Source organism: Triticum urartu, chromosome 4A (assembly GCF_056163025.1).
Source record: "Triticum urartu cultivar PI428250 chromosome 4A, HENAU_Tu73, whole genome shotgun sequence".
NCBI lineage: Eukaryota > Viridiplantae > Streptophyta > Magnoliopsida > Poales > Poaceae > Triticum > Triticum urartu.
Genome location: NC_141876.1, coordinates 463,557,872 through 463,570,017, shown reverse-complemented (window position 1 = coordinate 463,570,017; position 12,146 = coordinate 463,557,872). Strand labels below are relative to the sequence as shown.

Genomic DNA, 12,146 nt, shown 5'->3' with positions numbered 1-12,146 from the left:
TATGCACCGTTGCGACAGTTCTTCGTGCTGACACACCACGTGATGATCGGGTGTGATAAGCTCTACGTTCACATACAACGGGTGCAAGCCAGTTTTGCACAAGCAGAATACTCGGGTTAAACTTGACTAGCCTAGCATATGCAGATATGGCCTCGGAGCACTGAGACCGAAAGGTCGAGCGTGAATCATATAGTAGATATGATCAACATAGTGATGTTCACCATTGAAAACTACTCCATCTCACGTGATGATCGGACATGGTTTAGTTGATGTGGATCACATGATCGCTTAGATGATTAGAGGTATGTCTATCTAAGTGGGAGTTCTTAAGTAATATGATTAATTGAACTTTAATTTATCATGAACTTAGTACCTGATAGTATTTTGCATATCTATGTTGTAGATCAATAGCTCGCGTATAGCTCCCTGATTTATTCTTTGATATGTTCCTAGAGAAAAATAAGTTGAAAGATGATAGTAGCAATGATGCAGACTAGGTCCGTGATCTGAGGATTATCCTCATTGCTGCACAGAAGAATTGTGTCCTTGATGCACCGCTAGGTGACAGACCTATTGCAGGAGCAGATGCAGACGTTATGAACGTTTGGCAAAGCTCGGTATGATGACTACTTGATAGTTTAGTGCACCATGCTTTACGGCTTAGAACCGGGACTTCAAAAACGTTTTGAACGCCATGGAACATACAAGATGTTCCAAGAGCTGAAATTTGTATTACAGACTCATGCCCAAGTCAAGAGGTATGAGACCTCCGACAAATACTTTGCCTACAAGATGGAGGAGAATAGCTCAACCAATGAGCATGTGCTCAGAATGTCTGGGCACTAAAATCGCTTGAATCAAGTGGGAGTTAATCTTCCAGATAAGATAGTGATTGACAGAGTTCTCTAGTCACTATCACCAAGTTACTGGAACTTTGTGATGAACTATAATATGCAAGGGATGACGAAAACGATTCCCCGAGCTCTTCGCGATGCTGAAATCGGCGAAGGTAGAAATCAAGAAAAGCATCAAGTGTTGATGGTTGACAAGACCACTAGTTTCAAGTATAAGGGCAAGGGAAAGAAAGGGAACTTCAAGAAGAATGGTAAGCAAATTGCCACTCCCATGAAGAAGCCCAAAGCTAGACTCGAGCCTGAAACTAAGTGCTTCTACTGCAAAGGAAATGGTCACTGGAAGCGGAACTACCCTAAATACTTGACGGATAAGAAGGATGGCAAAGTGAACAAAGGTATATTTGATATACAGATTATTGATGTGCACTTTACTAGTGTTCATAGTAACCCCTAGGTATTTGATACCGATTCAGTTGCTAAGATTAGTAACTCGAAACAGGAGTTACAAAATGAACAGAGACTAGTTGAGGGCAAAGTGACGATGTGTGTTGGAAGAGATTCCAAGGTTGATAAGATCACCATCGCATACTACCTCTACCTTCGAGATTAGTGTTGAACCTAAATAAATGTTATTTAGTGTTTGCGTTGAGCATAATATGATTGGATCATGTTTATTGCAATACGGTTATTCATTTAAGTCAAAGAATAATTGTTGTTCTGTTTACATGAATAAAACCTTCTATGGTCATATACTTAAAATAAATGGTTTATTGAATCTCGATCGTAGCGATACACATATTCATAATATTGAAGGCAAAAGATGCAAAGTTAATAATGATAGTGCAACTTATTTGTGGCACCGCCGTTTAGGTCATATTGGTGTAAAGCGCATGAAGAAACTCCATGCCGATGGGCTTTTGGAATCACTTGATTATGAATCACTTGATACTTGCGAACCATGCCTCATGGGCAAGATGACTAAGACTATGTTCTCTGGAACAATGGAGCGAGCCACTAACTTATTGGAAATAATACATACTGATGTATATGTTCCGATGAATGTTGAGGCTCGCGACGCATATCATTATTTTCTGAGCTTCACAGATGATTTGAGCAGATATGGGTATATCTACTTAATGAAACATAAATCTGAAACATTTGAAAAGTTCAAAGAATTTCAGAGTAAAGTGGAAAATCATCGTAACAAGAAAATAAAGTTTCTACGATCTGATCACAAAGGCAAATATTTGAGTTACGAGTTTGGTCTTCATTTGAAACAATGTAGAATGGTTTCGCAACTCACGCCACCTGGAACACCACAGCGTAAAGGTGTGTTCGAACGTCATAACCGTAGTTTATTAGATATGGTGTGATCTATGATGTCTCTTACCGATTTACCACTATCGTTTTGGGGTTATGCATAGACACAGCTGCATTCACGTTTAATAGGGCACCGTCTAAATCTGTTGAGACAACACTGTATGAACTGTGGTTTGGCAAGAAATCTAAGTTGTCGTTTATTAAAGTTTGGGGCGGCGATGCTTATGTGAAAAAGCTTCAACCTGATAATCTCGAACCCAAATCGAAGAAATGTGTCTTCATAGGATACCCAAAGGAAACTGTTGGGTACACCTTCTATCACAGATCCGAAGGCAAAATATTCGTTGCTAAGAATGGATCCTTTCTAAAGAAGGAGTTTCTCTCAAAATAAGTGAGTGGGAGGAAAGTAGAACTTGATAAGGTAATTGTACCTTCCCCCGAATTGGAAAGTAGTTCATCACATAAATGAGTTCCAGTGATTCCTGCATCAATTAGTGAGGAAGCTAATGATGATGATCATGAAACTTCAGATCAAGTTACTACCGAACCTCGCAGGTCAACCAGAGTACGGTCCGCACCAGAGTGGTGCGGTAATCCTGTTCTGGAAGTCATGCTACTAGACCATAATGAACCTACGAACTATGAGGAAGCGATGATGAGCCCAGATTCCGTGAAATGGCTTGAGGCCATGAAATCTGAGACATGATCCATGTATGAAAACAAGGTATGGACTTTGATTGACTTGCCCGATGATCGGTGAGCCATAGAGAATAAATGGATCTGCAAGAAGAAGACTGACGATGACGGTAATATTACTGTCTACAAAGCTCGACTTGTTGCGAAAGGTTTTCGACAAGTTCAAGGAGTTGACTATGATGAGACCTTATCACCCGTAGCGATGCTTAAGTCTGTCCGAATCATGTTAGCAATTACCGCATTTTATGATTTTGAAATTGGGCAAATGGATGTCAAAACTGTATTCCTTCATGGATATCTTAAAGAAGAGTTGTATATGATGCAACCAGAAGGTTTTGTCGATCCAAGAGGTACTAACAAAGTGTGCAAGCTCCAGCGATCCATTTATGGACTGGTGCAAGCCTCTCGGAGTTGGAATATACGCTTTGATAGTGTGATCAAAGCATATGGTTTTATACAGACTTTTGGAGAAGTCTGTATTTACAAGAAAGTGAGTGGGAGCTCTGTAGCATTTCTGATATTATATGTGGATGACATATTGTTGATCGGAAATGATGTAGAATTTTCTGAAAAGCATACAGGAGTGTTTGAAAGGAGTTTTTCAAAGAAAGACCTCGGTGAAGGTGCTTACATATTGGGCATCAAGATCTATAGAGATAGATCAAGATGCTTGATAAGATTTTTCAATGAGTACATACCTTGACATGATTTTGAAGTAGTTCAAAATGGAACAGTCAAAGAAGGAGTTCTTGCTTGTATTGCAAGGTGTAAAGTTGAGTAAGACTCAAAACACGACCACGGCAGAAAATAGAAAGAGAATGAAGTCATTCCCTATGCCTCAGCCATAGGTTCTATAAAGTATGCTATGTTGTGTACCAAACCTATTGTGTACCTTGCCATGAGTTTGGCAAGGGGGTACGATATTGATCCAGGAGTGGATCACTTGATAGCGGCCAAAATTATCCTTAGAAGACTAAGGAGATATTTCTCGGTTATGGAGGTGATAAAGAGTTCATTGTAAAGCGTTACGCCGATGCAAGCTATTACACCGATTCGGATAACTCTGAGTCTCAATCTGGATAATATTGAAAGTGGGAGTAATTAGCTAGAGTAGCTCCATGCAGAGCATTGTAGACATAGACAAATTGCAAAATACATGCGGCTCCGAATGTGTTAGACCCATTGACTAAGCTTCTCTCACAAGCAAAACATGATCACACCTTAGTGCTCTTTGGGTGTTAATCACATAGCGATGTGAACTAGATTATTGACACTAGTAAAACCCTTTGGTTATTAGTCACATGGCGATGTGAACTAATCACATGGTGATGTGAACTATTGATGTTAAATCACATGGCGATGTGAACTAGATTATTGACTCTAGTGCAAGTGGGAGACTGAAGGAAATATGCCCTAGAGGCGATAATAAAGTTGTTATTTATATTTCCTTATATCATGATGAATGTTTATTATTCATGCTAGAATTGTATTAACCGGAAACTTAGTACATGTGTGAATACATAGACAAACAGAGTGTCACTAGTATGCCTCTACTTGACTAGCTCGTTAATCAAAGATGGTTAAAGTTTCGTAACCATAGACATGAGTTGTCATTTGATAAACGAGATCACATCATTAGAGAATGATGTGATTGAGATGACCCATCCGTTAGCTTAGCACTATGATCGTTTAGTTTATTGTTATTGCTTTCTTCATAACTTATACATGTTTCTATGACTATGAGATTATGCAACTCCCGAATACCGAAGGAACACCTTGTGTGCTATCAAACGTCATAACGTAACTGGGTGATTATAAATATGATCTACAGGTGTCTCCAATGGTGTTTGTTGAGTTGGCATAGATCGAGATTAGGATTTGTCACTTCGATTGTCGGAGAGGTATCTCTGGGCCCTCTCGGTAATACACATAACTATAAGCCTTGCAAGCAATGTGACTAATGAGTTAGTTGCGGGATGATGCATTATGGAACGAGTAAAGAGACTTGCCGGTAATGAGATTGAACTAGGTATGAGGATACCGACGATCGAATCTCGGGCAAATAACATATCGATGACAAAGGGAACAACGTATACTGTTATGCGGTTTGACCGATAAAGATCTTCTTAGAATATATAGGAGCCAATATGAGCATCCAGGTTCCGCTATTGGTTATTGACCGGAGATGTGTCTCGGTCATGTCTACATGGTTCTCGAACCCGCAGGGTCCGCATGCTTAACGTTCGATGACGATTTGTATTATGAGTTATGTGATTTGATGTACCGAAGGTTATTCGGAGTCCCGGATGAGATCAGGACATGATGAGGAGTCTCAAAATGGTCGAGACGTAAAGATCAATATATTGAAAGGCTATATTCGGACATCAGAAAGGTTCCAAGTGATTCAGGTATTTTTCGGAGTACCGGAGAGTTACGGGAATTCGACGGGGGAAATAGTGGGCCTTAATGGGCCATACGGGAAAGGAGAGAAGGGCCTCAAGGGTGGCCGCGCCCCCCCCATGGCAAGTCCGAATTGGACTAGGGAGGGGATGGCGCCCCTCTCTTTCCTTCTCCCTCTCCTACTCCTCCCCTCTCTCCTCTCTTGGAAAAGGAAGGGGACTCCAAGTAGGATTGGGAATCCTAGTCGGACTCCCCCTATAGGCGCGCCCCTCCTAGGCCGACCTCCTCTTCCTCCCTCCTTTATATACGTGGGCAGGGGGCACCCACAGACACACAAGTTGATTTCTTAGCCGTGCGCGGTGCCCTCTCCACAGATTTCCACCTCGGTCGTATTGTCGTAGTGCTTAGGCGAAGCCCTGCAGTGGTAACTTCATCATCACCATCGTGCTGACGAAACTCTCCCCCGGCCTCAGCTGGATCTAGAGTTCGAGGGACATCACCGAGCTCAATGTGTGCAGATCACGGAGGTGTCGTGCGTTCGGTACTTGATCGGTTGGATCGCGAAGATGTTCGACTACATCAACCGCGTTACTTAACATTTCCGCTTTCGGTCCACGAAGGTATGTAGACACACTCTACTTTCTCGTTGCCATGCATCTCCTAGATAGATCTTGCGTGATCGTATGATTTTTTAAATAGTGCGCTCCTCAATATCATCGAGCTGAACGTGTGCTGATCGCGGAGGTGCCGTGCATTCGGTACTTGATCGGTTGGATCGCGAAGACGTTCGACTACATCAACCGCGTTACTAAACGCTTCCGCTTTCGCTCTACGAGAGTACGTAGACACACTCTCCCCGCTCGTTGCTATGCTTCTCCTAGATAGATATTGCGTTATTGTAGGCAATTTTTTTGAAATACTACGTTCCCCAACAGCGTCGCCGCTGACGCCCCACAACGCGCACAAGCGGGAGTGCAGCGCGGCCAAGCGCCTGTCATCGTTGTCCTACCACCACGCGCACCACCGGCGGATGGTCATGGCCGGCCTGCCGCTCGAGGCACACGACGCCGAGGCTCCACGAAGACTTGGTTGGCTCGCGGTGCTTCCAGGAGGACGCGGGGGCCGCGGCGCAGGTGCCGGTCAGGAGCCTCCACACTCGCCATGGTGCGGTCTACGACGTCGTCCACACTTGAGGATGAGCCTTGGTCTGGCTGCGGCGCGTACATCCGTACCCAGCCGCTCCTCCCCGTCGCAAAGGTGCTTTAGTCTGGTCTGGCTCGAGTGGACGGCGTTGGGAGCACGCGAGCGCGCAAGCAAGGTGGCTTCGTTGCCGGCACGGGGCTCGACCAGGTAGGGCTGTGAGCGCGGGAGCTCGAGGCAGTTCAAGGAAAGACTGAGCCACCAGTAGACGTTCGACAGAATGCCGGCCCCGTTAGACGGGTCAACGGACCCAGATAAAAAAGGAAACACAGACGAACGGACGAGCGACCCAAACAGATAAAAAACAAACAAAACGCGGGTCAGTTTGGTCGGTCGGTTGGAATTGCTAAAAAGCTATAGCTTAGGGGTGCGTTTAGAAAACAGAAAGAAAGCAAAAATACGACGAGCGGGGCCGCCATCAATTTTGTCACCCCGCCCCTTCCGAGTTTGGAAACCATGCGAGCCTGCGGGAAATTAAGGCACGCCCATCTCCACCGTGCACAGCCCGCTCCCGGGATCCGATGGCCTACACAAGTGCCACCTCACGGATCCGCGCCCCGCCCCTCTCCACCAATCCCCTCCCACCGCGCGCCTCTATATTAATCCCCTCCCCTGCTCCACCACAACACACCAAAGAAAAGTCTCCCTCGCAACAACTCGCCCATTTCCCTCCACACCAGCCCGACACCTCAAGCTCCATCCCGATCGATGGCGCCCAAGGCCGAGAAGAAGCCCGCGGAGAAGAAGCCGGCCGCCGAGGTCGCCGAGAAGGCCGAGAAGACCCCCGCCGGCAAGAAGCCCAAGGCGGAGAAGCGGCTGCCGGCGTCCAAGTCCGCCAAGGAGGGCGGCGACAAGAAGGGCCGCAAGAAGAACAAGAAGAGCGTCGAGACCTACAAGATCTACATCTTCAAGGTGCTCAAGCAGGTGCACCCGGACATCGGCATCTCCTCCAAGGCCATGTCCATCATGAACTCCTTCATCAACGACATCTTCGAGAAGCTCGCCGGCGAGGCGGCCAAGCTGGCCAGGTACAACAAGAAGCCCACCATCACGTCCAGGGAGATCCAGACCTCCGTCCGCCTCGTCCTCCCCGGCGAGCTCGCCAAGCACGCCGTCTCCGAGGGCACCAAGGCCGTCACCAAGTTCACCAGCAACTAGGGTTACGTCGCGGTGTCTCTAGGGTTCCGTCCCCGTGTTCTCTTCTAGTAGCTTTTGTGTCGCCGTCGGTCGTGTCCATGTGTATCGTTATAGGTAGGTAGCGCGCCTGCTTTGTAAATCGTGTCAGGTTGTGATGGACGGCTTTGATTTCAATTAATGGAAGAGGTTGTGTGTGACTTCTCAATCTGCTAGCTGTTGCGTCATTCTGCCAAAATAATTGGGGATCTAGGGTTTGAGGAGCTGGGTGCTCGAGCTGCCGCTGCCGCCACTGCTGCCGGTGATGTTTCGAGGAGGGACGGTGATGCGTTTGGCCTCTCGGCACCTGGGTTCCCATGGCTTCAGCACCGAGATATTTGTGAGCAGTAAGCAATCGTCCTCTGTATTCTCCCCGTTCCTGTGCTTGCATAAATGCTTGGCACTTGTATGCGATGAATTGGTGCTGCGTGATTAGGTATGGTGATGATTATTGTCTGCGACCTCTGGTTCATGCTCGAGTGTTGTTCGCCTATGACTGGGGTTGTTTGGGTGTGGATGGATTGAGCACTGGTTGGTGTGGTGACGGTCTCCTTTGCTTTCCTTTTTTCCTTATGAACATGAACATCAGCTTTAGGGCTCATTCGGTTGGGAGGAAATCAAAACGTAGGAATTAGTAGTATAGAAATTTGATAGGATGGCACTTGCCATCCTAAGGATTTGACTTGCCTCGTTCCTACGTGCAAAATGAGCTTTGAGGCCTCTTTTGGTTCATAGGATAGGATTATTGTAGGAATAAGAATTTTGTAAGAAATGAGATGACATGTATCTCAAATCCTATGATTAGGAATAGGAAACGAGATGTCATTTGGTTGACACCAAAGGAATTTTTTCATTGAGTCTAGGCTCATTTTTATTTTCCTATGAAATGTGAAGGATAGGAATCAATCCTATGTAGGAATAGAAATCTATTCCTATGAACCAAAGTGCTCTAAAGAAAAAAAATCCTATAAGAATCCTATCCTCTAGAGTTCCTATGAAATTCCTCCAAACCAAAGCAGGCCTGAGTGGATGTGTAGTTTTCTCCAAAAACACTGGAAATGAGTAGTATTCCTATGAAATTCCTGTACGCATTTCCTACACACCGAATGCATATATAGGAAAATTTCCTCCGGACTCCTTGTTCCTATGTTTTTCCTACAAAAATCCTTCAAACCGAATGAGGCCTTAGCATGCCAGGGAATGTTTCGAGCCTGCTACTGATATAGGAGCTTTAGAATATGATTCCTTTGACAGTTACATAGCAACACCACGGATGCTTCATACCATCTTTTGAGAACTTTATCACGGGCTGGATGGGTTTGCCTAACGTTATCTTTTCCTTGTTCTAGTGCTGACGATGTTTCACACATGCCGACTGATTATGTGTGTCGATGAAAACTAATTGTTGCTCTATGGCTAGTACAATTTGTAGCCGCAAGTTGCTTCTGCCAAAAACTTGTTGCCATTTTAGCACCTGAAATTTGGTATCTATTCTACTTGGGGGGCACTTTATCATCTTGGACGAAATGTTTGCGATGGACAATTTTAGTTTTCATCTCTAGTTTGTCTTGCTGCAAATTGTTGTGGTTGAGGGGTGCACATTGTTGACATGGACCTGAGATACACATACACAACAAAGATAGTGATAGTGATGCAGTTTGCCTCTTCATTTTAATTTGTAAGATCACCATATATGTTCGACCCCATCTGTACCAAAATACTCCCTCCGTTCCGAATTACTTGTCTTGGATCTGTCTAGATACGGATGTATCTAGACTCATTTTAGTGCTAGATACCTCCGTATCTAGACAAATCTAAGACAAGTAATTCGGAACGGAGGGAGTATAAGACGTTTTTTGACGCTGTCATAGTGTCAAAAAACGTCGTATATTTTGGAACAGAGGGAGTACCATTTATGAAATGATTTTCTACATATTCTGCTCACAGGGAATTATGCGCCAAGAATTTAACTCATTGCTGCCTTTTAAATCTGTAAATGCAGATATAACATGTAACATTTATTCATCCTTCTAGATTCTTTTGTCAGGGTTATCATTTTACACAACGGAGGAAGAATTTAAAAAGGTCTTCTCACCATTTGGCGCCATTGAGGAAGGTATCTATGCCATTTTTGAACTTGTGTGACGCTGCCACATGGAATTGTAAATCTTTGTCATTGTTTCCTACTGATACTTGAAGTTCTTATTATGTTAGTTGCATGGAAATATTTTGGTTTAATGCTGCTATCTGTTTCTATCAAATATAGTTCGGTTAGTGAGAGACAACCAAACTGGAAGGCTGAAGGGATTTGGTTTTGTAAGATATTCATCACAAGAGGAGGCACAGAAAGCTATCAAGGCAATGGATGGAAGGGTATGCACACTGCTCACCTACTATCTTGGGTGTAACCTTCAAACATCATTTGCTGGTGCTGACACATTGATAATTTTATAAACTGAGAATTCATGGTTGCCATTTACCCTAGAGGAAACTCTGCTGAAGTTCCACTGGAGAAAAAAATGGAGCCATAACTCTTTGCCGCTGATACTCCTTCCTTTGTCAACTGAAACTACCTTGTGAAGACACCTTGTTAATAGAGTAAAGTGCACAGAAACACACCTTAGGGATAATGTGATAAACCACAACTCTTGGTGACATTGCTTTTATCAAATAACCAGGACCTTTGAGGTCATTCATAAAAAAAAACTAATCTCTCATGTTTAGTCATTTGTCGCCAAAACTGACAATGCTGGTGTACTCAAGAAAACCATAGGTCATTCTTCTGAATACTGCTTAAGGGTATTGACTTCTGTAACAAAATAATTAGACCTGCAATGTGTTAAGAGGTACCTACATTATTTCTAAATTCACTAAATATGTACAGTGGTCTTATGTCAGCCTTCCTTTACCATCTTCCATCTTCCAATGATGACAAGAAGTGTACATACAGCATTTGGGCCACGTCGGTCCACCAGTCAGGTCGACTGGTAGAAGCCATGTTTCTGTGTTTACTCTTGTTAACAATGTTTTCAACATAATGTAAGGTTAATACATTCTTGTTGTAACAGAGTTGGCTCTTTATCTAAAGCATTTTCTAGTTTATTCACATGAAGCATGCGTTGGTTTTTCTCTGTTGACTAGTGAGAACGCCTTTTCAGGTAGATTTGGTTAAACTAACTTGTTTTGTGATTCATGGTTATTTTGTCTTTTCATCTACTATTTCACATATTAAGTGGCGCAATTTCCCTCAGCTGTTTTGTCGCTACATTTTACCGCTTTCTATTCATAGGCACTTAAACTAAGAACTGCATTAGACAAGGCATTTACCTGGAGAATTCTCCAAAGAGAGAAGTGGCCATCTCTAGAGCCTTAGTTGTAGAAATTACACCCCATGTATAACCACAACACGAGTTTGCAAACTTACTATGTGAACAGACCACGAAAGTCATAATCAAAGGTGTTTTAAGTAGTGTCGTAGACTGGTTTCTACCATTCGCTACTAAAATGCATTTTTTTAGGCCTTTTGTGACCAAGTCAGGAAATGCTGCAAATTAGGTAGTTTATCTTTTCGATGCAATTGTGAGGAACACATTTTCTTGGAAATAGCATCAGAATAGTCAGGAATTGCTCTGTTCAGTGTTCAGATTCTTGTCTTTACATTTGCCAAATTGACAGCCATCTTGGATCTTGTCATTTTTCCATTAGGTGATGCTTTTATCTTGACATTACCATCATCTCACTCCAAACTATTTGGATTTGAGCAGTGAAAGCCATTTGTTGTAATGACAACCGTGTGCAAATTTCATTGTTCGAGCATGATGCTAACCGGCATCGGCTTCAATATTACCTGATTTGGTGTGTTTGCAGCACCGTTTGCTTGGACTTTAAATTTCTAAACTGATTTTATCTTTTTTTTTTCAGATTCTACGCGGCAGACTGATTTTTGCAGAGATGGCAAAGGAACACGGCACCGGATAGTCAATAGGTCAGATTTTTATTTGCACCGTTGCTGAACTACATGTGTCTTTGGGCCGAACCGCCGAAGGCACTTCTCTCTTTGCATCTTGCTATCAAGAACAGGACCGAATAGTGACGGCATGCCTAGCATGTTATCCAAACAGCCATCTGTTTTTTTGTTGTTGTTGCTAGAAGCAGTTATGTTTCATGAACATATTCATTTGCTACAAAGCGGAACTGTGTAAGCTAAATTTGTTTGTGTTGGTACTTAAATTCAGCACGCCGGAGTAATGTGAACTGAAGTACGGTTATTACAGTCAAATCTGGTTTCAATAAGCTCAAGGTCTTCATCTCTGCCTTGACTCTGATTGCTCAGCTTTCATTGGGCGAGCACATGCCACAACTGCACCAGGGCAACTGTACAGTTCTAGTGCTCCAGTATCAGTTTTTTTGCTGTCTTTTGCTTCGTTTTGTATGCTTGTAAAACCTTCCGCCACGTTGGTGATTGACTGCTCTGGTAACAGCAGAAGGAACTCGGGTAGTTGT

General features: G+C 43.6%; 2 protein-coding genes across 2 annotated transcripts; both read left to right on the top strand.

The window, feature by feature from the left end:
• The first annotated feature begins 7,087 nt into the window (after positions 1-7,087).
• On the top strand, positions 7,088-7,812 carry LOC125552115 (histone H2B.1-like). Its single transcript, XM_048715594.2, has one exon. It carries the CDS (start codon positions 7,179-7,181, stop codon positions 7,626-7,628), a length of 450 nt encoding a protein of 149 aa, XP_048571551.1. The 5' UTR covers positions 7,088-7,178; the 3' UTR covers positions 7,629-7,812.
• Positions 7,813-7,826: 14 nt separating this feature from the next.
• Positions 7,827-11,936, top strand: LOC125552116 (organelle RRM domain-containing protein 6, chloroplastic). The gene is made up of 4 exons (XM_048715595.2): positions 7,827-7,990; positions 9,691-9,759; positions 9,910-10,016; positions 11,565-11,936. Exons 1-4 carry the CDS (start codon positions 7,909-7,911, stop codon positions 11,619-11,621), a joined length of 315 nt encoding a protein of 104 aa, XP_048571552.2. The 5' UTR covers positions 7,827-7,908; the 3' UTR covers positions 11,622-11,936.
• Positions 11,937-12,146: the final 210 nt, after the last annotated feature.